The sequence below is a fragment of the Myodes glareolus genome, chromosome 15 (genome assembly GCF_982192425.1).
Source record: "Myodes glareolus chromosome 15, mMyoGla1.1, whole genome shotgun sequence".
Classification (NCBI taxonomy): Eukaryota; Metazoa; Chordata; class Mammalia; order Rodentia; family Cricetidae; genus Myodes; species Myodes glareolus.
In genome coordinates, this window is record NC_142040.1 from 72434439 (window position 1) to 72462398 (window position 27960).

At 38.2% G+C, this 27960-nt stretch overlaps 2 protein-coding genes across 2 annotated transcripts; one reads left to right on the plus strand and one right to left on the minus strand.

The window, feature by feature from the left end:
• Nucleotides 1-1115: 1115 nt before the first annotated feature.
• On the minus strand, nt 1116-12517 carry LOC146891537 (uncharacterized). Its single transcript, XM_048457018.3, has 4 exons — nt 12385-12517; nt 8269-8395; nt 7388-7483; nt 1116-5330 (listed from the first exon to the last, which is right to left on the minus strand). The coding sequence occupies exons 1-4, from the start codon at nt 12388-12390 to the stop codon at nt 4054-4056; spliced, it is 1506 nt and encodes a 501-aa protein (XP_048312975.2). The 5' UTR covers nt 12391-12517; the 3' UTR covers nt 1116-4053.
• Nucleotides 12513-27831, plus strand: LOC125414905 (uncharacterized). Its single transcript, XM_085676965.2, has 6 exons — nt 12513-12639; nt 14810-14880; nt 17951-18022; nt 19672-19798; nt 20814-20909; nt 21724-27831. The coding sequence occupies exons 4-6, from the start codon at nt 19675-19677 to the stop codon at nt 23151-23153; spliced, it is 1650 nt and encodes a 549-aa protein (XP_085533091.2). The 5' UTR covers nt 12513-12639; nt 14810-14880; nt 17951-18022; nt 19672-19674; the 3' UTR covers nt 23154-27831.
• The last annotated feature ends 129 nt before the right edge of the window (nt 27832-27960 follow it).

The following is a 27960-nucleotide window of genomic DNA, read 5'->3' on the forward strand; positions in this document are numbered from 1 at the left end:
TCTCTAAACCTGCTGAGAAAGATCCACGGTCAAAGATTTTAAATTTCTAAGTTAACAGATAGGTAACCAGATTCCAGTAACATAAGAAATTATCACTGACACTGACAAATGTGATCACATGAAAGTAAGAAGCTTCTGCCGAGCAAAGAAAACAACAGTAGAAACACCGGAGAGAGTAAGAGATTAAAAAAATGGGAACAATTGTTGACCAACTATATCAGACAGAAGTTTAATATTGAGGATATCATGAAGTACTACAAAAGAATTCATAAGAAAAAGCAAATCACGAATTTTAAAAAGGGGGCAAATGTTCTGAAAAGACCATTCTTCACATGTGAAACGCAAACAGATCATATGTGGAAAAGTGTTCATGGTCTGAGTATTTGGAAATTCAAATTAAAGGTGCTTGCATAAAAGCAAGTATGGTCTTACACATTGGAAATCCCAGCACTTGGGTACTTGAGACAGGACCATCAGAGGTCTGAGGTCATCCTTAGGTACACAGCAAGTTTGAAACAAGTTCGGTATATGTGGTACCTCACTCAAAAAGAAAGCAATGGAAGCTGAAAACACGGGAAGTATGTGCTTTAAGCCAAACTCTACAGTAAAGAACGCTACAAAGGCAGTATTCCTTCCCACAAAGAAAAACACCGTCAGCGGAGGATTCCAGACTGCAAAGGGTAAACGAGGACTAGGGAAGAGAGAAAAGAATCTGTAATTTTGGGCTTCTAGAGAGGCTTCACTCATGAGTCTTTCCCTACTGATTGCCTGATAAAAATAGCTGAAATCTATGCAATGTGTAGTAGGAGTATGTGCATTCAAATTGTTCTAGAATTCGATGATGAATGTTTGTCCGAAATGAGTCCCTCAATGGTTAATTCAGATGATAATGTCAAAAAACATATCAAAACTACTCAAATAATTTGGCTCAAAATTGGACATATATGGGAATTATTTCTCCAAATGAGACATATTAATATCTAATTCATATGGGAAGCACTCAATATCACTACAGGATACTTACTGACAGCTCATAACTTGTGATCCATAACCCAATAGCCTGAAGGATCCCTGCTATTCTTACCATAAAAATCATAAATGATTGAGGAGCCAGATCTGCAAATTCCATTTATTACACAATTGACCAATATATCAAGACCATATTCTCCAGCATACACAACTATGGTTACTTTGGATCAATTAGGAACAAGCACTTAAAATGAAGAATGCCATGAGTACCTAAAAAAATACCCTTACAATAGGGAAAATGAGAGTACACAGCACAAATGAAAATTTCTGAGAAGATGAAGTTGAGTGGGGAGAAGAGAAAACAAGCAAGAGTCATAGCATTCGCCATAAAGGACAATGGCTGTGTTGAGCATGTAGCTGGAAGTTAAATGTAAAACCCAAGAATGAGATACTAGCAAATGGAACATGCTCTCCAGAGGCTCAGTGCCCGCTCTGAAGAGACAACACAGTTATTTTCATCACACCATCAGTTTTCTTTTTCAAAAAACCAAGAATCCCATTCTGAGTTTTTCTGCATGCTAGGGAAGATTATTTTGTTTCTGTTGTTTCTAACAATAACATATATGAAGCTTTCCCAGTGTCCACCTCAACACAGTAGCTCAATAAACACCAACTACTAAGCTGTATTTTACCAAAATGAAGAGGGATATGTTTAAAGAAATAAGATGTAATAATAAATGAATGTGTATCTTAGTATATTCATTTAGTATCATAATTTAAAGGCAATTTCTGAAAATGATTAATAATATTAGACATTACTAAAAGCACGTAATTGGTAAACTAAACCTTCCTTCTTTTATAAACAATGTATTATGTGAAGCAAGAATAACAATATTAGAATCAGCATAAAATAACTGAAAAGCAGCCGGGTGGTGGTGGTGCATAACTTTAATCCCAGCACTTGGGAGACAGAGACAGGCAGATCTTTGTGAGTTCGAGGTCAGCCTGGTCTACAAGAGTTAGTTCCAGGACAGGCTCCAAAGCCACAGAGAAACCCTGTCTCAAAAACAAAACAAACAAAAAAACAAGCAAACAAACTAAAGACTGAAAAGCAAATTATTTCAGAGAAATGAGCTCTATGAAGATCAGGGGTGTCCGTGTGTCTCAGAATGTGTGGTTGACTGCTTGATAATGAGAAGTCAACTATTTCAAAATTAGCCTCTGTGGCGGTTTGAAAGAAAATGGCTCCCAAGGAACATGGCACTTTAGCCTTGTTGGAGGAAGGATGTTACTGCGGAGATGTGCTTTCAAGTCACATATATGCTCAAGCCAAACCCGCTGAGACCATCCATTTCCGGTTGCCTGCAAGATGTAGACATTTCTGCTGCCTCTCCAGCACCATGTCTGCCTGCACACTGCATGTCCTACCATGACAATGGACTGAGCCTCTGAACTGTAAGTGAGCCACCACAACTGAATGTTGTTCTTGGTAAGAGGTGCTGTAGTAATGGTGTCTCTTCATGACAATAGAAATCCTAAGACATCTTCTATTTGAGCAGTCCCCTCAAATTCTCTCAGTCCCAGCATATATATCATAATTGCATATTTCAGCTGATGTGAATGACTCCTAGCAGTGAGAATACCGTTATGCTGAAGAGGTTCTATAGTAAAAATCTTTGATAGAAGTTGATATAAAATACAAGAGTCAAAAGGGCATAATTTTATTTCTATAAAATGCATGATATAAAACTAATTGATAAATGGGTAAATAATGATATAACATAAATGATAATATGCTACAAATTACCTGAAGCACATTAACATTGCAAACAGACTAACTATCCCACTAATCCTCAGTAGTTATAATTAAAATGTTACCTAGATTCCTTAGGTCCTAGTTGTTTCTGTTACTTTGATAAACCCCATGACCAGAAAGCAATTTGGAGAAGAAAGGGTTCATTTCAGTTTACCCATTACAGTCCATCATTGAAGAAATCTGAGGCAGGGACCTGAGAAAAGATCATGAAGGAATGCTACCTACTTGGCTTACTCTCAGTCTCATTCCGATACGGTTCATACACAGCCCCGGCTCATAGCCAAGGGCTGGTATAGTCCTCCATGGACTGAGACCTCCTATATCATTGTGCTTAAGAAAATGTAACAGTCCTGGTCATAAGTTAATCTGATGGAGATGATTCTTAATTGACGCTCCTTCTTCCTAGATATGTCAAGAGGACAACCAAGCTTAGCCATACACCTCACTAAGGTAGATACTTTTATGTCTATAGCAGAATGTAATTCTATACACAACATTGACAATGCATTTAAGAGCTGCTTAGTTTTATTTATAAAAGTCACTAAACTTCATATTCCAATAATGTATTATATGATTTCTGAAAAAAAGAAACAGATGCTCAAGTCTCAGGACTCAGTCATGTTCTTCTGATAAAATTACCGAACAAGTTGTGATCCTATAGTTTTCAAAATTGAGCTTATGTTATAACTTGTATTTATAACATATTGATATCCTCATAGACTTGAATTATCTATATGATCCCAAAGTCTATAATGACTTTTTCTATCACAACAAAGTCCCCTATGAATTATAAGCAATAGTCCATGCTGTGTTAAATTTTATGCACACAATTCATGAAGTTTGTCTACACTCATTTCCTTAAACCTCTTAAGGTCTACATGATGAGGGAAGTCTTGCAACACTACTTCCATAGTGCTTTTTACTGTTTGCTTCTCTCAGTGTTATATATCTGACTGTTCCTTCCCAAGTCACTATGCATATAAGAAGTTTGATTAGAATTCACTCGTGTTTAAAGAGGACTTCCCACATTATTGCCATTTGTAGGGATTCTCTGAAATCTAAACTTTGATGTTGCATAAATACAGAATGTTCAAGAGAGTCATCTTCTTCACCATTATTAGGTCTCTCCAGTATGAAATGTTGGATGTTGAATAAGGGTTATTAAAGGTCTTCCCTTATTCCTTTCATTTGTAGGGTTTCTCTCTCATAAGAATTCTCTAGTGTAGTATCAATAAACAACTATTGAAGGCTTTGAGACCGTGTTTATACTAATCTGAATTTTCTCTGATATGAGTTCTGTAGTGCCGAGTAAAGCCTGAACAATTTTTAAAGGCTTTGCCACACTGTTCACATTTGTAGGGCTTCTCTCCAGTGTGGAGTCTCCAGTGATGTTTAAGGTTTGAAGAAGAATTAAAGGCCTTGCCACATTCTTCACATTTGTAGGGTTTTTCTCCAGTGTGAATTCTTTCATGCTGAGCAAGGCTTGAAGTATAATTGAAGGCTTTGCCACAGTCTTTGCATTTGAAGGGTTTTTCTCCAGTATGGATTCTTTGGTGTTGAATTAGATTATAACAATTATTAAAGGCTTTGTCACATTCTTTGCACTTATAAGGTTTTTCTCCACTATGTATTCGCTGATGTTTCATAAACGTTGAGCAAATGCTAAAGGCTTTTCCACACTCATCACATTTATATGGTTTCTCTCCAGTATGAATTCTTTGATGGTAAATAAGGTTTACAGAGCAGTAAAAGGCTTTGCCACATTCCTTGCATTTGTAGGGTTTCATACCACTGTGGATTCGCCGATGCTTGTACAGGTAAGAAGAACAGCTAAACGCCTGGTCACAATCATCACATTTGTAGAGTTTCTCTCCTCTATGTATCTGTTGGTGCTGGTGAAGGCTGGACGAACAGTTAAAAGCTTTGCCACATTCCTTACATTTGTAGGGTTTCTCTCCAGTATGGGTTCTCTGGTGCTTAGAAAGAATGCAGCGAACATTGAAAGCCATGCCACACTCTTCACACTTGTAAGGTTTCTCTCCGGTGTGAATTCTCTGGTGTTTGGAAAGTGTCGAGTGAACATTAAAAGTCTTTCCACACTCCTCACACTTGTAAGGCTTCTCTCCAGTGTGAATTATCTGGTGTTTAGAAAGCGTTGTGCGAACGCTAAAGGCCTTGCCACACTCCTCACATTTGTAGGGTTTCTCTCCAGTATGGACTCTTCGGTGAACAACAAGGCCTGAACAATTAGTGAAAGGCTTACCACATTCTTCACATCGGTAGCGTTTCTCTCCAGTGTGGATTCTTTGATGCTTACCCAGATATGATGAACAGCTAAAGGCTTTGCCACATACTTCACATTTGTACGGTTTCTCTCCGGTGTGGATTCTTTGGTGCTGTTTAAGGCTAGAAGAATAGTTGAAAGATTTCCCACAATCTTCACACGCATAGGGTCTCTCTCCAGTGTGAATTCTCTGGTGCTGAATAAGGACGGAGTTTCTATCAAAGGCCTTCCCGCATTCTTTACATTTATGGGGTTTTGATCCTGTTGGAAAAGGGTTGCAGGATCAGTACAAGCATAAGCATACCATCATATTTCATAATTATGCTGCTGAATTTTAATATGAATACTTTAAGACTGTGACTATATTTTAACACATAGAGACATCATAATGGGAAAGTATAGACATTTGCATACCTATATCCCTAGTAGCATCATTTAGAAAATATAGTTGTAACACTAATCTACCACTGAACTGAGAATATGAAGACAATGTGGAACAAACAAATAATGGAAAACTACTTACCTTAAATAGCCAAACTTGACATAAGACCTAAATAAAAAATTCTGAAAGGGCATTGTACCAAAGGAAATAAACCCATTATATAAATACTGTATTTTTGGTCTTACATGAAAACTCACAGTTAAAACACATGCCAAATAGGAAGCCAATGGTGATTGTGATAGATTGGTTGGAGGAAGTAATACAAAATTTTTTTGAGCATACAGTTTGATGTTTCAAAGCTATAAAGTCTTGTAAAGATTTGCTACGTAACACTTTTAAACAGTATACAGTATATATTTAAGAGAGTGCTATGTTTTACCAACAATAGTATAAATACTTTTAAAAAAACTCAAATTATGACAAACTTTCTCATTTACTTACAAGTGGCATAAGTCCAGCTAAGGGGAACATGTCTGTCAATAAATAAAAAAGTTGCACAATTTTTGGGAACACCCACTTAGAGGGCTACAACTATTGGGTATCCAACGAAGAGAGAAAATACACATGGCTTGAAATCAGGAATGATATTTTTATAGGCAATGATAACGGTTTCACTCTCAATAGACCTAAAGCATAGATATCTTACTTTCTTACATTGTCCTAAAGAATACAATAAGTACCTAGTAGTGTCATCTAGAAGAACATCCTGGGTACAGCTGAGCATATTATCATAAATGTAAAGGAGTCTAGACTAAAAGAAAAAAATCAAACACAGAAAATAAAGTTGCAAAATTAGAAAAAAAAGGATGAGGTTGGGACCCGTAAAAATTGGAAAGAGTATCAAAGATCTACTAACAAAGTTTATCTAGATGTATAGTTTTCAGCTATGACTACATACGTACAAAAGCATGGCATTTTAAATTTAAAACATTGAGTGTGTGGCGAAAAAAAAGTATAAAAATACACCCAACCTTCATAGGAATACATTATCAGACCAGTAAGATGACTCAGAAGTTAAAGAGCATTGACCCCCAATTCTGTCTGAACACCTCTTCTCCATCCCCACAACCCACACAGCAGAAGGAGAAAATCAGCTCTAGTGTCCCTTGCCCTCAAAACTGGCAGTGTCATGTGTACACACGTGCACACACATGAGAGCTCTGATGAAACTAGTTCAGCTTATGATCCTGTAAATGAAATTAGAGATGCTAATCTGTGGTGTTACTGTGCTACTAAGGCTTTTAGAAATGTGTAGATGTTTTCTAGTTCATAGAAAGCAAAGAAAATCCTATAATAATCTAGACTTTCCAGGGCAAAATGAAAGGACTGGGACCGGGAAGACGGTTCAGTGTTACCATGCCTGTCACACAAGTATGAAGACTGGGGTTCGGATACCCAGAATGTTTGTAAATGTGGGATTGGCATGGTGTCTGGCTTGTGGTTCCAGGGCTGGACAATGAAGACAGGGAAATACCTAGAGCAAACTGGCTAAGGGGACAAGCTCTGAGTTTGTCTAAGAAACCCTGACTTAATGAATTAGGTAGGAGAGCGATCAGGAAAGATTCTCAACATCAACGTTGCTCCTCCTGAAGCATATGTACATGTGAACCTGTATGCACACATGCACCCATACACATGCAGATGTGAATACAGACAGACACTACACAGAGATACAACAAAACGAGTAATAATGATAAAGGACTTTGGCAATCTCTACTAAAACATCCAAAGCTTCCTGGAGAGGAGGATTATCATGGTAAACATCATACAGGAAAAGCCTATCACAGTAAGAAGTTTCCAGCAAAACACAACTTCTCAATACACACTTTACACAGACTGGTCATTTGTCAGCCCTACTGTGCCCATTCCTACACACCTGCATGGCTGGCAGTTGCTGACTGTCTCTTCACACTCCAAGGCTCTGTACCTTGCTCCAGAAATGTGACCAGATACGGCTTAGAGAAAGCAAGACCTGTTTGGAAAAGGGAACAAGATGCTTGGCTGTTTTCTTCTAGAAATTAACACATGAACCCCAGTTCTGTGCTTATACAGAAAGAGATGATACACAATTATGGAAAATCCTATGTTTAAGTGTTCCATGAAATACAGGATGCTTAGGAGCAATTTACAACGTACAGATCCTGAACCTCATTACAGGAAAAGTATTAAAGTATTAATGATGAAGGGTGGGACATTTTCTTTAACACATGGGCTCCATGTCTCATGCCGCTGAGCTTCTAACATTGCTACCCCAGGGTGCACACTAGGAAAACAAACCTGATAAAAAACAAAAAGAAAATGTTTCTTAGCTATATTGACAGTTCCCCTAATTTTTCCTTTAAAAATGGTGTAAGAAGCTAATCGACCAGCTGCAAGGGTGGCGGCACACACCTTTAATCCCAGCGCTTGGGAGGCAGAGACCATCCTGATTTACAAAGCAACCTCCAGGAGAGTCAGTGCTACATAGAAAAACCCTGTCTAAAAGAAAGAAAGAAAGAAAGAAAGAAAGGAAGGAAGGAAGGAAGGAAGGAAGGAAGGAAGGAAGGAAGGAAGGAAGGAAGGAAGGAAGGAAGAGAAAGAGAGAGAAAGAAAGAGAGAGAGAGGGAGGGAGGGAGGAAGGAAGGGAGGAAAAAGAAAGAAAGAAAAAACAAAACAAAGCTAATCAATCAAAAGCACAAACTCCCATAACATATCCTACAAATGGAGGAAGTCACATGCTGACGTGCATAAACAGTTCACTGTTGACGCGATCCTCACCCAGGAACACCAGGTTGCTGTAATTCTCCAGCATCACATCCCTGTACAGAGTCCACTGAGCAGAGTCCAGACATTCACACTCCTCTGCAGAGAAATTAATGGCCACATCTGTGAATGACAGAAGTTCCTGAAATAAAAATAAATATCATAAATTAATTAAATAGGACAATTTAACAGTAAAAACAACATTTGAATATTCTAAATACGCTAAATGTAATACAAATACTTTCTTTTGTTTCTCCCTCTCTGTCTGGTATTCATGCATCTGCAATGCTCCTAAAGCAGATTTTGAACTCATGATCCAATTGCATTGCTCTTCCAAGGTCTAGTGTTATCAATTCATGATACTACCTTCTTTTTCTCTTACTTTTAAATTTTCTACATTTCAGCTCCCCTGTTTGTCTTATCTTAGTGTATAATGTTCAAAATGATCTATGAGGTCAGTAATACTCTTACTGTTTATTTTAACTTTTAAAAATGAGAGATGTGCATATTAATGAAGGGTTATATAATGTTAGCTGTATACTTTGTTAGATAATACTAGCTAGATATATACCTTGCATGGTCCTTAAATAATTTTGAAGATTCTATGCAATAATATCCTAAGCGTCCTGCTCCGACCTAACTGCATTGTGCACCCACTGATCAGTACTGTCTGTGCATCTCTTCCTCATATCACTGGACCATTGAAAACACTCATATCTCTTCAGTTCAGTGAGATCAAGTTCTCTGGAGTCTGTCTATGGTTGAGATTCTATGCTACTTTCCAGGTCTGAAATAATAATGCTATCTACATTATCATAGACAAGATTCTGCTCTTTCAGACTGAGGGGCCACTGACAGTAGCACTGGGATTTATCTCTGCTACATGTACTGGCTTTTTGGGATCCCATTCTCTTTGGATGCACACCTTGCTCAGTCTAGATATAGTAGGGAGGGCCTGGGACCTTCGACAAAGCAAAGTGCCTTACCCTCTCTTAGTATTAGAGGGGCTGGGGTGGGAGGGTGTGTGGAGGAAATGGGAGGAGATGAGGAAGTAAGAATTTGGATCAGTTTTTTTTTTAATAAATAAATTAAATAAATAAACAGATTCTGCTCTTTGTGGCACTGGACATATGTGTGTGTACTTATGAACATATGTAGAGTCTCCACCTTCCCCTCTCTGTAGGATCCTCTAAACCCTGTCAAAAGACTTTCTGATGGAGACCATAAAATGCAAAGTTACAAGAATTCCCTCATCTATCTGAAGCCTAGTCTTGGAATTTACTCTCATGTAAAATGTGCAAAGTTGTTAGGAAGGATCATGGATAACAACAGCACTGTTACTCAGTTGGGACCCAAGTAAAGTGGACACTAGGAAAAGCACTGTGCATATTCTTCAAAAACCTACAAATATAACTAGTGTGAGAGGTCCTTCTGTCTATGTGTTGCTTTTATTGGTTAATGAATAAAGAAACTGCTTTGGGCCTATAGAACTTAGCTAGGTGGGGGACACTAAACTGGATGCTGGGAGAATTTACCGAAGAATCTACCTCTGGTATCTGAAGGAGAACACAGATGGACACATCAAGAAAATGGCTACAAAATAAGCAAGGACATCAACAAACCAACAGTGGAATGCAGTAGGAAAAGAGAAGCGATGGCTCCTAGAATGGCAAAGTGAACGGGCAAACATATACAGGAGACCAAGCCCAGACAAGGGCATGTGGAAGGAAGCCAGCGCTAACATGAAGGACTTCCTCAAGCAAGAGGACTGTGAAGGCAGACCAAAAGAACTCTAAAGAGGGTCTAAAGGATTCATGAAACATTGCAAGTGGGGGGAAAAAAGAGGAAGTGAGAGGAGGGGACGTAAGCCAGTAACACTACTATGTGGGAGGGGAAGGCAGTAAGACTGGGCTGTAGCAGATCCTCTCTCTGAGACAAAAATAAAAACAAAATCAAAAACTAAACGCCAGTAAGAATCAGAGACAGAAGAAAGCAATGTTTAAAAGAGGTTTGGTATATGATAAATATATGTGCATGCATGGATATATGCTGTGGAATAATCCTCTTGTACATCGTAATATTTTGTCACTCGAATCAGTTTAATAAAAGGCTGGTTGGCCAGTGGGCAGGCAGGAAGCATAGGTGGGGCAACAAAACTAAGGATGATGGGAAGGAGAAGGACAGAGTCAGGAAGACACTGGTCAGACGCCGGGCACACACAGAGAGAGCGAGATGAGCACGCAGTACTGAGAAAAGGTACCAAGGTGGCAGAGCATAAACGAGGAATGTGGGTTAACTTCGAATGAAAGAGCTAGTTAATAATAAGCCTTAGTTATTGTTCAAGCATTTATAAGTAATATTAAGCCTCCGTGTGGTAATTTGGGAAGCAGCAGCCTGACATTTGGGACTGAGCAGATATGAGACAAGAAACATCTGCCTACATGTATATATTAAATATTTATGTGTATGAGCTATAATATAAATGAGCACATTGCTGTATCACCTCTGCATTGCAAGAAACAAGATCTGAGGTACAAGAACATGAACTTTTCACAACTTAAACAGTGTAAAAAGGCGTATTATTAGTTTTCTGTAGATTAGTGATGTTAATTAGGAGTGTCTCTGTCAATTATAGTTAGATAATACATAGAAAATATTAGTGTTTATGATGTTGTTTAAAGCCTGTGCTTTTTAGGAGTAGACTTTAATGTTGTAAGACAGTCTCCAATACAGGAATACTCAATTTGACTGAAGTGTGGCAAAAAAATTTCTTTTTGTTTGTTTTGTTGAGACAGGGTTTCTCTGTGGAACCTTGGCTGTCCTGGAACTCAGAGATCCTCCTGCCTCTGCTTCCTGAGTGCTGGGATTAAAGGTGGCAAAATATACAGCAGCACAATAGAGTGAAGCAGATGTGGTGGCACACATCCAGCGGTCTGGAGGCAGAGGCAGGGAGATCTCAAGACCAGCCTAGCCTGTAGCTACTTCCAGGACAGCCAGAGCTGTTACACAGAGAAGTCCTGTCTAGAAAAATAAACAAAAACCAAAACAGGGTGAGTGGTCAGTGTTTACAAATCACCACAGATCAACTTCATCTTTTAATCTTTCTGACACTGTATAAATACTTGGGCATCTCCCTGCCCCCTCAAGACAACTCAGACTCATGGCTTTCAGAGTTCCTAGACATCGCAAGGATGGAAGAAAAGCTTGCGGTTAGAGAGCACTGTAGATAGCCTGTAAGATGTACGAGACTGTTTCTCCAGCCCAGAGACATTCATGGTCACTCCATTAACAATCCACACACCAACTAACCTCTCCTTTCAGGAAAGGAGTCCGAATTGCTGACATCACTGTCTCTGGTGGGATTGGATGTGGTATTGTTTTCTAATATTTTTTTACCCTGCAATGTAGGATCAGTTGGAACGTGCCACGCTTATGAGATTTTTCCCGCCTCACGTGAGTGTGTGGGAGGATCCGGCCAAGGCGGGTATTCACAGAACAGATTCCTATCCAAAGTGAGCCATCCTGAAAACTAACCATTTATTCTGAAGAAAACGAGACGAACATCCCATATATCAAACTCTCCCACAAAACTCTGTCCTGGAATCGAGGAGCTTTATGAACTTTTGTCAACTCAAACCAAGATTTCCAGGCCGGCTACAGAGTACAGGAGGAACCAGAAAACCCTACTCGCTGTAGATGTAGACGTCCTGAGAAATCTGACAACAGCAGTAGGAGAGGTGATAAGGCCATGCTTCCCTAGCCAAGCTGGAAGGTGAGCTCCCACCATGGCCTCGGGCACAAGCAGTCGGCCAAGCCACCCTGCTCTAGCAATCCTGGACATTCCTTCCACGTTCTCCCTTCTTGCACGAGCGGGCCAGCTCTCCAGTCACTGAAGCACACGGTTGACTCCTGCAGCCGCCAGGTCCCCAGCAGAGCATTGGCTCCCGCACCATCAGCACGCCCACTCCCCAGCGCTTCCCAGCCCTCTGGCCAAGCCCTGCGTCTGCACAGCTCGCACCAAGCAGCTTCTCCCCGCCTCCCACCCACCCCTCCTCCGCTCCCTCCAGGCCGGACCTGCCCACTCCGCACAGGCCCTCGGGCCCGCAAGGCTACGCTGCACCCTTGACCAACCTCCATGGCGAACGCGGAACACAAGCCACACTCTCCCAACTTTGAGAAAGGTGCAGAGTTTGGAGAAACACAAAAATGCAGAATGAATCCGGAAGCACAGACAGCAGAGTCCTGTCTAGTTGACGTTGCGGTGAGAGACTACATTTCCCACAAGGCTATGCGAAGGACTGCCCCAAACCTAAGAGCACGCTACGTACAGTTTACTGCCTGCAGACCATCCCTGAGATGAAGCTGCTGTTGAAATCCCCTTACCAAGTGAGTTCAGCTTTTAACGGCAATGTGCATTGCTTTTATTGCTTACTCTGATCAATATGTCGTGACTTAAAAAGCTCAGGTGTACTTAGGAAATTAGGGCAGGAGGAAAAGTTCACACTGACACAATTTTACTTCAAAATAACGGAGCAAAAAGCTACGTTGGGACACACAAACTCTTTAGGATTATTTTTTTGAAACTACGTTTCCTGGAAATGTTCTGTAATCTCAGATACTCCGGGGCTTGAGACAGAAAGCTCACAACTCTATGTCCCAAATGACAAAGGACCAAAGAGAGAGGGGCCCACTTAGTGGTAAAGCAGTAGTATCACGAGGAAGAGGCCTGGATTTAATACCTATTTTATTTTTAGGGTATTTTTTGTTTTTTATACATTTTTGTTGATATTTATTGAGCTCTATATTTTTCTCTGCTCCTCTCCCTGCCTCCCCTACCCCCTTCAACCCTCCCCCAAGGTCCCCATGCTCCCAATTTACTCAGGAAATCTTGTCTTTTTCTACTTTCTACTTCCCATGTAGATTAGATCCATGTAAGTCTCTCTTAGTGTCCGTATTGTTGTCTAAATTCTCTGGTTTGTAGGCTGGCTTTCTTTGCTTTATGTTTAAGAACCACCTAAAAATGAGTACATGTAATAATTGTCTTTCTGGGTCTGGGTTACCTCACTCAAAATAATGGTTTCTAGCTCTATCCATTTTCCTGCAAAATTCAAGCTGTCATTATTTTTTTCTGCTGTGTAGTACTCCATTGTGTAAATGTACCACATTTTCCTTATCCATTCTTTGGTCGAGGGCCATTCAGGTTGTTTCCAGGTTCTGGATATGGCAAACAAGGCTACTATGAACATAGTTGAGCACGTGTCCTTTGTAACACGAGTGAGCATCCTTTGGATATATTCACAAAAGTGGTATTACTGGGTCTTGAGGAAGGTTGTTTCCTAATTTGATTGATATATTTTTTTCCCAACTCTTTACTCTGAGACAATGTCTGTCTTTGAGGTTGAGATGTGTTTCTTGTATGCAGAAGGATAAATTCTGTTTTTATATCCAATCTTTTAGCCTGCGCCTTTTTATAGGTGAGTTGATTCGATTTACATTAAGAGATATTAATGACCAGGGATTGTTATCTCCTGTTAATATAGCTTTCATTATTGGTGATGTTAATTTGTGCATTTTTCCCTTCTTTGGTATTTGCTGCTATGACTCCATCAATTGTCTGTGTTTTTTTAAGTGTAGCTAACTTCCTTGGGTTGGAATTTTAATTCTTGTATTTTATGTGGGTCTGGGTTTGTGGCTAGGTATTGGTGAAACCTAGATTTGTCATGGAATATCTTGTTTTGTCCTTCTATGGTGATTGAAAGTTTTGCTGGGTATAATCTTTTGGGCTGGCATCCATGGTCTCTTAATAACTGCATAGTGAATTTTATCACAGATCTCTGCAAAACTGACCGCAGAGAAGGTTCCATACGTAGAGAGACGTAGTTTCCAGATTAAGCTGTCATCTCTTCATTATTAGATGTACACTAGAAGCTTGGAATAAAATAATGCCTTTATACTATAGAAAATGATTCCTTTGTTAGACAGTAGGTGTTTGTGAGCCTTCTTTAATCTCCTCCCTTGCCAGTGTCTGATCACTTATAAGTCTTTAATATTTATGACAATCCATTTGGAGCTCAGGCATTCTCTCCTATTAGATAACAGAATACATAGAAGTTGTGAAAACAATAAAAAATTCTGAAGCAGAAAATATTTTTTTCAAGTAAACATTAAAGTATATATCCAGCAGCTATTATAAATGATTTTAAAAAAAGTGAACAATCTCCAATGCATTACTATTCCTTGGAGGAAAAACTAGCTGGCAGGTGTTCGTCTTCACTGCATCCTAAAGACTGTCTGATGGAACAGATTCTCAGGCTGTATCAAAAATAACTAGAGGTGAAAATTTGAAGAAAATTTAACTTCTAAACTTGTAATTTCTGTTCAGCCTTTTTGGCCTCTAAGGAAATTTGTCAAACATGCCATTATCTTTGCATGTCTTAAGCATCATATTGCCCAGAGGAAATACTTTTAAATTTTTATAAATTCCTTTTACTCCTTATTAGTTTTTTAATTTCTATCTCAAATCTGATTACTTTGTTATTTCAAATTTTTGTGCCAGGAAAGAACATTAATATTAGCAAGACTGTGGTGGTGGTGCACGCCTTTAATCATAGCACTTGGAAGACAGAGGTAAGTAGGTCTCTGAGTTCATGGCCAGTCTGGTCTACAAGAGCTAGTTCCAGGACTGGCTCCAAAGCTAAAGAGAAACCGTGTCTCAAAAATCCAAAATGAAGGGGCATGGTATTTATTCATTTATTTTGTTAATGTTGCTGTTAAGTGGATCAATCTACAGTTTTCCTTCAACATCAGAGATCTGAGAAGGAGAAATTAGAGCAGGAAGTCTAATCCAGATGGCCTCTGTGTCAATTAATAAATATTTTAAATGTCATGTTCAATGGATCTCTAAGGATTTTGAGGATCATCTATTAAGTGTGCCTGAATTTACACAAACTTTCCTTGTATTTACTTCTCTATTTGGAAACATGTATGGAACTAAAACTTGTTCTCGTTAATGAATTACATTGTTGATAAGCTCAACTACAAACATAGTTTTGTGCACATGGAAGCACTGAGTCATCTCTAAGGTGACTGACCATTAACTTGAATGTTCTAATTATCACAATTCATAATAAATTAGTAGCCTCTGTAAGATGAGGATTTTACAGTTTTATCCCTGTTAAGCTTGAGCCTTCAAATTTTGAATTGAAGATCTCTTAGCATTGAAGTAAAACTTTAAAATATAAAGTTTTTAAAGACAAAAATGCTACTCATATATCTTTAAGTTGGTTTCTGTTAGCCTGAGTAGACCTTAGGAATTTAAGCCTCACTTATACAACATATCTTGTTTTTTTATTTTAAAAATTTTAGAAGTCTAGTGTTAGCAAAGAAATAAGTGGTTAAACGTTCACTTAACAAAGACATAAATTGTTAGACATACATCTCTCAGTCAGTTTTTTGTCAACTTGAATAATCATTATAACCTTAGGAATTTAATGGTATATAAAATCTATTCTAATCTAAAATGCATTAGAGACCTGCTGTTGACAGTTTGGTCTATAAAAAATTACAATAAAACCTAAAGGGGACAGTGTACTAGGAAGTTTATAGGACTGCGTAGTTGGTTTTATACATCATGGTCATCTTAATCCAAACGATGGTGAAGTCATACGGTGTGTGTTCTTCAATTTTTCTACAGATGACTTCTGAACACATGGTTGTTTTCATCCTGATGAGGTCATCAGTCCAGATGGACGCAAACCATGTCGCTACTATTTAAAACTTTCTATTTTTGCAGTGTTTTTTTATAGATCTATATTCTTAAACAAGAGTTGAATCATATGTGTAGTATACTGTAGTGAATGAAAATTTCTTATTAATAGGCTTAACTATCAGCATATTTTTACAAGCATCAAGCTAAATTTTTGTTACGGTTTTTTTCACCATACCAATAAATTTATTGATCCTGAGATTAAGAATTTATAGAGAAGAGAGAGAGAGTTCTATGCTCCATGTGCCAATTTATACATGAGGTTAGTCAAAATAGTCAGTGTTGGAAAACACTTCATCAAAGTTGATTGACAGTAGCGACTTTTGTTGTTGAACTGCATAATCCAGGAACGGGTGAAGTATTTTCTGTGGGGTGGGCAGAATTTGTGTATAAAATTTAGGCCCCCTTGGTTTTTTTTTCAGAAAGTCATATATAGAAGTATTAAATGTAATAACTATAAGATTTTTAGATGTAATTTCAGGCAAAACCTATGGAGTATTTTTTTGAAAAAATCTTAGATAGTTATCCTTTGGATAGTGATTGTCCTAGTTACGGTATCTGTTGCTGTGAATAGACCCCGTGACCATGACAATTCTTAGAAAGGAATATGTTTAATTGGGGTGAGTTTATGGTTCAGAAGTTTTGATCCATTATCATCATGGCGAATGGCATGCAGACAGACATGGTGCTGGAGAAGGAGCTGAGAGGTGATGATCCTTAGGCTTGAGCGTGTGAGACCTCAAAGCCTGACTCCACAGTGACACACTGACAGTGCCGCACCTCTTAATACTGCCACTTCCCATGGGCCAAGCATTCAACACAAGAATCCACGGGGGCCATACCTGCTCAAACCACCACAGTGATTATAGATCCTGAGTCAGATGATACTGCACCCTGCCAATTATTAGTACAGAACAAATATCCATCCTGCATTTTCTTTGTGGTGTGATAATCACTGAGGTTCTTTACCAATAAGGGACTGAATCTATAAACTACCCAACAGCAGTACATAGGAAGCTAATAACCTGCTCTGCTTCAGGTGTTCTATTTCCTGGTAGCAAAGTTTTCAGAAAGCTACTTAAAGAGCAGAGCCAAATCATTGGGAGTGATAGATTAGCATTTATTTGTTTTAAATAGCAGAAATTATAAATTTTTCCATTTTAGTTTATTTACTCTGAAAGTTAAGCCCTCATTTTATATAGATTTAATCCAGATGAGCAGGAGAAGAGAATATCATCCATATATTGCAGGAGTAGTAGCTCAGGGAATTTAAACATTGTCAGCTTAAGTGTTTTATGTCCTAATTTAATGTTTTGCAACTAGAACTTTTAATTTTTTACCATTTCAATTTATCTCCATGAATGGACCATGAATCAATCTATATTAAGTTATTACCACTATTCAGGAAAAGCAAAATAAACTAACACGTATAAGCAGAAAACAAAAACAAAATCTAAATTCTGGGGCAGCCAAGTTGGCCTATGGTGTACTTACAATGCCCTGCCAACCCTTTCTTAGACCTGGGGTGTTACAGAGGCCTCTCTCTCTATCCCAGTAGGAGAAAAGGGACACGTGGCCAGGGGACTTTGGCTTTCAATCAAATTGCTTAAAAAGACTAAACAAACATGGCTGGCCTGGAAGCCAAATAGCTAGTTAATATATTGAGCCTTGCTGTGACCTCCCAAGATGTGTCCAGCAAGAGAAAAATGTTATTTTTTGTTTGCTTATTTATTTTGTATACATGAGTATGTACATACGATTTGTTTTGTCCATGAAAGGAAAAATGTTATTTTTTGTTTGCTTGGTTTTTTTGTATACATGTGTGTATGTGTGTGCATTTTGTTTTATTTTCTTTGACTCCCATTCTTGTTGTTTACAAAAATGATTGACAAGGATTTTTTTCTTCTCCTCCATGGGGTCTCGTGATATTAGTTCTTACGAGAATACAGTGGAGGAGGTATTGCTCTGAATATTTCATCCCTCTGGATCTGGACAAATATTTCAGTAAGTATATAAAACACTGTCACAGGGTCCTGAGAAGAACCTGTATTTCTCCCAATCTCTCATTAAAGATCATGAACCCTTTAAGTGAGTCCTTTTTTCAGTTTGCCCAAATATCTACTGAAAGAAAAACTTCCTTACCTTCTCCTAGGACCAAGTCCCACGTTGTGTTTGTTCCTCCAAGCTTTATTGCTGGTACAAAAAGTGTCCACATGGAGTTAAGAATGAGACTCAGGCCAACACCACTTTAGCCAGCACTGGTTCAAAACTTTCTCGAGTTAGATTATGCAGTTTATTTTCCTTACAAATTAAAGCACAGTTAAACTTTGGGATTCCATCTCAAAATGGTGACAGCAAAGCTTTAACCGTGTCTACGCTGGAACTCCTTTTCAATGTGCATCACTTTGGTGAGACACCTGTGACCTTTACCCTGAGAGTGGGTTCTTATTCACAGAGGAACAGAGTTCAGGGTAAAGGTGTAAGGAGGACTGGTTAGTAATAAACATAAGCTTAGGTTTTATTCTCTGAGAATGCAAATTACAGGGGACCACTTTCATAAGGATTGGCTTTATTCACTGAGAGACAAGGCTCAGATTTAGGGTCTGTACGATGCCTGGGGTCTGGGGTTGTGTCAAGATTCAGGTGATGGATCCAAAAAGTAGGAGAAGATCTCCATTGTGTAAGGAAACCTCCACTCCAGGCTTCCCAGTGAATAAGCATCAGTCATTTCCTTCGAGCTGTGCCTTCTGCATCATTCCCTTTGTCCTTTCATGAAGGCATCTGAGAAAGTTGAGTCAGTGTTAAGTCCCCACAGCCACTGAACTTATTGCTAAATTGCCTAATTAGAAATTTGTTAAAAATATTTGTAATTCCATTTTGTCTACAAATTGTTCATTTATTTTTCTGCCTCTTGGTGGCAGAAACTCAAGTCCCTTGGTGCAGACATTTGCATCACTCTGTGCATGCTCAGGAGACAAAGCTCAGCCCAGAGTTGCTGGATCAGATCTGCACCCTCACTGTATATATCATTTGTGGTTGCATATGGGCTGAGAAATACCCTCTGCATCTCCATAGCTCTGTAATGTTAGAAATCTGTGTTATGTTTGCTGTATTATGATATTAACAAGGAGACAAAATCCTTATTTTATCTCAAGATTTCTTTATTTATTTATTCATGTTGTGTGTGTGGTTGTAATGCTAGTGTCCTTGTATAAGGCATTGTCTGCTCCTCTGGAACTGGAGTTACAGACAGTTGTGAGCAGCCATGAGAATCCTGCCTCCTGAGAATCCACCCCAGGACCTTTGGAAGAGCAGTCAGTGCTTTTTACTACTAAACCATCTCTCCAGCCTGAACAGTCCTCTTTTGGAGATACACTCATTCTTGATTTTATGGTTCTTATGACTAAAATATCCCTGGAGTTTCTTGGATCTTCTGCCATTCCCTGTCCTTAATGATGAATCCTGTGCAGCATCACAGTACTACATCAGACTTGTTCAGGGATATTTTTACCTATATCAGAAGGGCTTCTAGCTCTCTTCTCACTCTTGGTGACCTTTAGATTTATATCCAGAATACATATGCCTCCTGTTATTTGTGCTTTTATTATTGTTTTGGTATAATATATAGTATTTATTCATTTTCTTCATTTCAGGAAATGGTGTCATTCAGTGATGTGGCCATTGATTTCTCTGAAGAGGAGTGTGAATGGCTGGACTCTGATCAGTGGAATCTGTACAGGGATGTGATGTTGGAGAATTTCAGCAACCTTGTGTTCCTGGGTGTGTTGTCCCATTTTTAAATTGTTGCTGCCTTTTAAGCCCTGACTCTCCTAAGCAGGAACTGCAGCTCCAGCGTTATCAGCAGTGGTTGTGCCACAGGAGCCGCAGCCTGAGGGAATTCTGTTCCCTGCTGCACCGCCTCTTTCAAAGCTATGCAGGGAACTTACATAAATCTCTGTCCTCCTAAAGAACTTAAAACTCAGAGACTGAGGTGGACTTCCTCTCCGCAGAGGGAAAGAATAGCAAATATCTCACCTCCTCTCCTTGCTGTGTCCATGAAAAAGCTCTCATTCTTCTCCACACCCGGACTTAAAAGCCCTTCTCCACCTGGCTCCTTCCTACCTCTTCCAGTCAGCTCGTTGCTGACGCAACCTCCTGAGCACAGGTGAATTTTATTTAGTCAAACAAATGTAACATATCTTTCCATCCTTAATCAAATGTTCCAGGGGATGAACAAAATCAACACACATTGAAGAAATATTCTACCACATGTGTGAGGGAAACTTCCATGGTGAACTCTTAATTAACTGTCAGCATAAACTTATTTCTTTCTATGGTATCTCAAGGGTACTTGTGCTAAACAGTGAAATTTATAAGGCAAATTTTAGGGAACTTAAGGAGAATATTCATATACCTTAGAATTTTTTTTCTTTTTAAAAAAGATTTAATTTCTTTTCATGTTCATAATACTTTCCCATCGTTTTTAGGGGTATCCTTTATATTAGGGATAATGACATAAAGTTAGTGGCATGAGTGGGAAGCATCCATGTTAAAAAGAATATCATACTCTTTGATTTTAATATTTTTCTTTGTTACTGAGGGAAATGAAACTCAGGACCTGCACATCCTAAATTCCTCCTAAGCATTCTGATGGCCCCATCAGGAAATCCATGAAGAACTAATCCTCTATCATCATTGATTGTGACCTCTCATTCCTTATATATACAGTCCTAGACAGGACATGTGATCCCCAGGAGAACACACTAATAATGATGTTCTCTTTTCCCATAAACAGGACTTACCTCCTCTAAGCCTTCACTGGTCACATTTCTGGAGCAAGGACAAGGACCTTCAGACATGAAGAGACAAGCAGCAGCTGCCATGGAAACAGGTATGTAGGAATGAGGGGACAGAGGCCAAGGTGAGAGGCCAGAGATCCAGCAGAAAGCCAGGCTTTGTCAGCAACATTGACTCACAATGTTGTGATAAACATACGGTTTAAAGGATCTCCTTTTGTATTCTGCTGTGAGAAGAAAATGTTCCTGATGCATTGATTCTGTCATGCTTTGTCCTTCTCCTATCAGGTCAGCTCATGTTTACAGTAACTGACTGAGCTCTGTAATTTCTACATAAACACTATGTGTTTTTTATAAGTTGGTCAGTAGATCCTCATTCATGAGATGTGCATAAATCCTCCTGTCTTCAATCCTTGAAATATATTTTTTAATATTGAAATGCACAATTTTCTACTTATTCAACTAAATTTTCATACCTTTGAAATCTAAGCATTTAGGATGTATATGAACTATTAAATTATTGTCTTCCAACTTGGACTACATGTATACTTTGTGCTCATCTGGACATAAAATTTTTATATGTATTTAAGTGTCTCATTTAAATTACCATCATAGTTTTTTCTTAATGGTTGATGTTATGCCTTCCCTACATATTTGACATTGATTCATATTCATTTGTTTCTATGTTCTATGTTGTCCTGGTCTTTGTCGTTCACTTCTAGTTATGTAATTTCTACCTATCATGGTGGTTTTAATTAGGATGCATTGAATATATCTTTAGAATATTGAATTTAACATTATTAATATTGAAAAATACAGGTCTGAGCCAATGTTTCTATTTTTAAAAATAAACATAAATATAGAGAATTTTGCTCAGGTTTCATTCATTTCTCAACTTTTACTCACCAGGAAACAAACACTCTACCGGCAAAGAATGTGGCAAAGCTCCTCCTTGGAACTCACAACCTATTAGCCACCAGAAAATTAATCTAAGAAAGAAGCCATATAAGTGTGAAGAATGTGCTAAGACTTTCCGTTCTCCATCCTTACTTTGTGTGCACAGGAGAATACATATGGGAGAAAAAGCCTACAGTTGTGAAGTATGTGGCAAGGCCTTCCATGCTCCATCGTTACTTTCAAAACACAAAATTGTTCATACAGGGCAGAAACCCTACAAGTGTGAAGTATGCGGGAAGGCCTTCTATTTTTCAACACGACTTTCTCTACACAAAAGAATTCATATGCAAGTGAAACCCTACAAGTGTGAAATATGTGGGAAGGCCTTCTATTTTCCATCACGACTTTCTCTACACAAAAGAATTCATATACGAGTGAAACCCTACAAGTGTGAAGTATGTGGCAAATCTTTCTGTTTACCCTCACGACTTTCTGAACACATGAGAATTCATAGAGCAGAAAAGCCCTACAAGTGTGAAGCATGTGGCAAGACCTTCAATTATCCATCACAACTTTCTATACACAGTAAGATTCATACAGGAGAGAAGCCCTACAAGTGTGAGGTATGTGGCAAGGCCTTCTGTTTTCCATCAAAACTTTCTCTACACAATAAAATCCATACAGGAGTGAAACCCTACCAGTGTGAGGTATGTGGCAAGGCCTTCTATTTTCCATCACAACTTACTATACACGAGAGGATTCATACAGGAGAGACACCCTACCAGTGTGAGGTGTGTGGCAAAACTTTCTATGTTTCATCACAACTTTCTGTACACAAGAGGATTCATACAGAAGAGAAACCCTACAAGTGTGAAGTGTGTGGGAAGGCCTTCTGTGTTCCATCACAATTTTCTGAACACCAGAAAATTCATACAGGAGTCAAACCCTACAAGTGTGAAGTTTGTGGGAAGGCCTTCTGTGTTCCATCACGACTTTCTGAACACCAAAGATTTCATACAGGAGTCAAACCCTACAAGTGTGAAGTGTGTGGGAAGGCCTTCTATTTCCCATCACGACTTTCTGACCACAAGAGAATTCATACAGAAGAGAGATCGTTCAAGTGTGAAGTGTGTGACAAGGCCTTCAAAAGTAAACCAGTACTGTCTGTACACAAGAGGATTCATACAGGAGAGAAGCCCTACAAGTGTGAAGTGTGTGGCAAAGCCTACAGTCGGCGATCAGGACTTTCTGCACATATGTGGATTCATATAGGAGAGAAACCCTACAAGTGTGAAGTATGTGGCAAGGCCTACAACAGTCGAGCAGGACTTTCCGTGCACACGAGGGTTCATACAGGAGAGAAACCCTACGAGTGTCAAGTATGTAACAAAGCCTACAAGAGTCGATCAGGACTCTCGGCACACAAAAAAATTCATACATGAGAGAAACCCTCCAAGTGTCAGGTATGTGTCAAGGACTTCTATGTTGCATCACAAGTTTCTGAACACTAGAACAGTCATAAAGGAGTGAACCCCTTCTAGTGTCAAGTATGTGACAAAGCTTTCTATATTCCATCACAACTTTCTGTACACAAGAGGATTCATATAGAAGAGAAACCCTACAAATGTGAACTATGTGGTCAGGCCTTTACTGATATTTCATGACTTTCTAAATCTGTGAGCATTCATACAGGAGAGAGACGTTAAAATTGCAAAGTGTTGCAAGGCTTCCAATCCTCCATCAGCACTCTCTAGACACAAAAGAAATCATACAGGATAGAACCCTGGAAGTGGGAAGTATGTGTCATGGTTCCATGCTTCATCATTATTTAAAGTATTTGAGAGAATTCATACAGGCAAGAAATCATACCACTATGTAGAAAGGCCTCTATATTCCATCATGACTTTCTGTACAGAAGAGCTTTCATATAGGAGAGAAATCATACATGTGTTTAATGTATGGCACATCCTTCACTCATCAGGACTGCCTATATACATGAGCATTCATACAGGAAAAAAAAACCCTAAAACTAAGAAGTACGTGGCAAAGTCTTCCACTTTCCATCATTACTTTCAGAACACAAGACATTCATATAGGAGAGAAACCCTACAAATATGAAATGTGTGACAAGATCTTTAAAATGTCACAGATTCTTTCTGCTCACTTAATAATCCATTCTGGAAAGAAATCCCACTAGTTTGAAGAATGTGAAAAAAGCCTTATATAAAATGTCATACCTGACTCAGCACAAATTCACTCATACTGGAAGAAACCTTCCAAATGTAAAGAATGTGAAAAACTGTTTAACTATACCTGAAAACTTAAGGAACATCAAACAATACATTCTGGAGAGAAACCCTACAAGTGTAAAGACTGTGACAAAGAATTTAGAACTTTTATAGCATGTTCTCGGCACCAGATTATTTATATTGGAGAGGAACATTGTGAGTGTAGAGAATGGCAAAACCTTTCAGCAGTCTTTGGTCTTAAACAACATCAAAGAATACACTTGTGAGAGAAACCCTGTGAAGAGTGTGCCAAGTCTTTTGCACTTACTTAGAACTTTTGAAACACCTAATAATTCATGCTCAAGAGAAATGCCACTACTGCCAAAAATGTTAAAAATAAAAAATTCTTTTTAATCTTTCAAGTGTTTCTCAGGACAAGGTAGTTCAAATTGCAGTGAAATAATACAAATGTTCATGAAATATTATGTTTTATACTTCTATATAACCTAAAATATATCAAAAATTATTCTGGATAGAAACCCTTCAGATAGGGGTGACACTGTGGCATATCCTGCTGTGTATTTGTGGCTTTTATTGACTGATTACTAAAGCTATTTGGGTCCATGACTTAGCAAATTAGCATAGGCAGTACATCCGAAAAGATAGAGTATGTAGCATCAAGGAGAAGCCAAGAAGCCAGCAAAGAAGAAAGATACCAGAACATTATTGGTAAGCCACAACCTCACAATGATACATGGATTAATAGAGATGGCTTAATTTAATATTAGACTACAAATGTCATTAGTGTCAAAAATGTGGGGGAAAAAAACCTTTAATAAGGTTTCTATTGTTTCTGCAAACAAGGTAGTTCAGACTTCTGTAAAATAATACAAATGTTAAAATGAAGATAGATGCTAAAAAGAAATCCCACACTTGCTCAGAATTGAGTATAATAAAAGGTTATTTATTTAGGGGTAGACTCACAGATCACAGTCCTCTGCACAAACAGGGAATAGGAACTGAATATAGCAGCTGGAAGGGAGAGAGAACACGTGCTTTACATCAGCATTTATAGTATAAGAGATCACGCCCAGGTGGGTGGGTAACTTAAAGGCTACTGGCTGTAGGATTTCTAAAAGCACCTCTCCATTTCGTTTAAATAAGAGAGTTCTAAGCTTGATACAAAATTATATACAATGAAAACAAATAACAGGTATAAAAATTAAAATAACAACCAGCATAAACAATGTCAATGGAGAAACATGTGATAAATGTTTCAATAATTTTCCTATCCTAAGAAGTATAAGTCTTATAAATAACTTAGAGAAGTTATGAGAGGAAAGTAATTACAACTATATAGTCATTTTTGTTGTTGTTTTGTTTTTTTCAAGACAGGGTTTCTCTGTAGCTTTGGAGCCTGTCCTGGAACTAGCTCTTGTAGACCAGTCTAGCCTCAAACTCACAGAGATCAACCTGCCTCTGCCTCCCAAGTGCTGGGATTAAAGGCGTGCACCACCACAGTCCGCCTTAACTATCTAATCTTCAATCCCATCAAAGACCTGAGAAGGGAAATAATATTACTTGAGTATACAGGAAGTGCAATCAAGCAACTTCCAAAATGTGCAACAAAAGCAGAGAAAACTGGCTACCTACGCAATCACCCAAAGTCTCATTTGCAATGTTGGAGCAGCCAGTTGAGTAACTGACAGTCCATTATCAGAGACAAGAAATTTTTCAAAACTGTCTTACCCTGTCTTGGCAAGATTTGACAGTCTTTTTTCTTGTATCCTGCTTGTCCTGTTCAGACACCGTGCATTTTGTCAGTGGTTGATGTATGTGCAGTTCCTTGCCCAAAAGCCAGTTTTGCCAAGAAGAAAACAAGTTCCAATTGTAGTGTCTTCAGTGCTTGACATTCTCTAGGAAATAGATTGGTGCTACCATGAACAATCGTGTCTCATGACAATAGAGCCCTAAGTTATTTAAATGCCCTATTCTACAACTCTTTGAAGTGGTAGAAGATCACCTGTCTATGTAGAATACAATCTATATGTATCCAAAGAGTATGACAAACATGGATGACCTATAATTCTTAATACCTATATAAATTAAAGACTAAGGCTTCATATTGGAATATTAAATAACCTTTAAATAACTGTGTAACAAATTAGTAGAATGGCCTCAAAATGTAAATAATGTATAAGTATCTTGATCAGAGGTACAAATGTATATTATAATATGATAAATATATCCTAAAATTGTATCAATATACAAAGTGTCTTAAGCAGAGGTAGAAGCATGTATTTATACAATATGACAAAATAACTTTTCCTAAGTATACAAATATTGTAGATAAAAATAGGAACTTATTTAATATAATTTAAGTTTGTATCAATATACAAGAATCTATACCAATGTAAATTGCCTGTAAATTATATCTCATATGTATTCACTCTATTACTCACTGTACTATTAATGTAAGTAAGTTCACACTAATCTATTATCCCATCCAATTTACCTTTTTCTTTTTCAAAGATATCCCTGAGCCTACATAATTTCCACCCCAACCCTATACCAATTATAAACAACCCCTAAATGATGTCCCTAACCCTGAGGACAAACTTTGTTGAGTTAGGGGATGATGTCGTCTAGAATTACTTCCAGCTATCATGGGGGTGATGTTCTTTCTATGGGAACCTGTGAAAGTAAAATGATGGTTAAGTTTCAAGATTACTGTGAGGTATAATTGTAAATAACCCCTGAGTATTCGATAGGGTTTTTCTGAAGTTCCAATTTTGAGTTCTGACCAGAACATTGTGAAAAAGTGCACCATTTCTAACCAAGTTAATATCATGTTGAGTAGCTGGTACCCAAAACAGGTCTTATAGTAGTGCTATCAGCATCATGACATCACATCAACCAGGTAGAGTTGTTGTGGGACCCCCTCTTCTTCCTGTAAACTTCAAAGATTACTGCAGGAAAATTCATTATTCCTTGTGGAAAACTTAAACATTATTTATACAGACATATATTCAATGAAAGGTACAATAGACAAAATAGGTGTGAATAAAGTAAATTTTTTTCTAAATTCTTTCTTTTTTCTGCCCTAAATGTGATGGCTTATAGTATGAGACAGAAACTCTAAATTTTTCTTTTAAAAACGTGCTTGGATTTAAAGAAGGACAGAGCCATTGTCCAACTCCAAAGCCAGCTTGATTTTTAAGTGAGTCATGACTATTATTTTATTTAATATTCAGAGATGCTTACCCTCAGATGACCTTTCCTCCTAAGTGATAATTTTCTTTGCTTGGTGATCCCATCTGGATATTTATCTTTTCCTCGTTGGGCATCTAGATATCCAGGGTCTCTTGACTTTCTAAAGATTAGTATTCTTTTCTGGAAAGACAACAATCGAACCCTGTCCCAACCCTTATGGGGTTTCCTTACTAGCTTGTTACCTCTGTGGATGAGCTGTCATTTCTCTTTCTCAAATGATTTTTCTTTTTCAAACCTAATCTTTATTAATTGTGAAACTCATAACTTTTCTTCTCCTGTTGAAAAAAGAGAAAGATCTCTTCCTCAACATAGCATATCTTCTGGCTTCCACTGTGAGGTTAACACATCCTTAAAATACATTGGCTGATATAGTTCAGAAGACTTTTCTATTATCCAATGTCTCTCTGCTGCTGTTGTTCCTTTCTCATTAGCGTTAAAAAAATTCAAAGTTAATGAAGCGTTATATAATCTATTTGGGGGGGTATTTTCCATCCCTTTTTGTTTGTTTAACAATCCTTTATATTTTGATTTGATCTTCCTATAACTGCCTGACCTGTAAGATTGTTTGGTATACTTTTAATATGCTTTATATTATAATAAACAAAAAACTTTTATTTTCTTGGAGACCTATGCTGGACCATTACCTGTCTTTATTTATGCAGGTATACCCACGACAGCCATTATCTTCTAATAAATGTGTGATTACTGAATCAGCCTTTTCTGAGCTCAAAGCTGTTGCCCATTGAAA

Coding starts and splice junctions, on each gene's coding strand:
- LOC146891537 (XM_048457018.3), bottom strand. Junction 7,484..8,268: donor CAGCAACCTGGTGTTCCTGG/GTGAGGATCGCG, acceptor TTTTCCAAACAG/GTCTTGCTTTCTCTAAGCCG. Junction 5,331..7,387: donor AGCAACTGCCAGCCATGCAG/GTGTGTAGGAAT, acceptor CTTTTCCAACAG/GATCAAAACCCCATAAATGT.
- LOC125414905 (XM_085676965.2), top strand. CDS start 19,675: ATGGTGTCATTCAGTGATGTGGCCATTGATTTCTCTGAAGAGGAGTGT. Junction 19,799..20,813: donor CAGCAACCTTGTGTTCCTGG/GTGTGTTGTCCC, acceptor TCCCATAAACAG/GACTTACCTCCTCTAAGCCT. Junction 20,910..21,723: donor AGCAGCTGCCATGGAAACAG/GTATGTAGGAAT, acceptor TTTACTCACCAG/GAAACAAACACTCTACCGGC.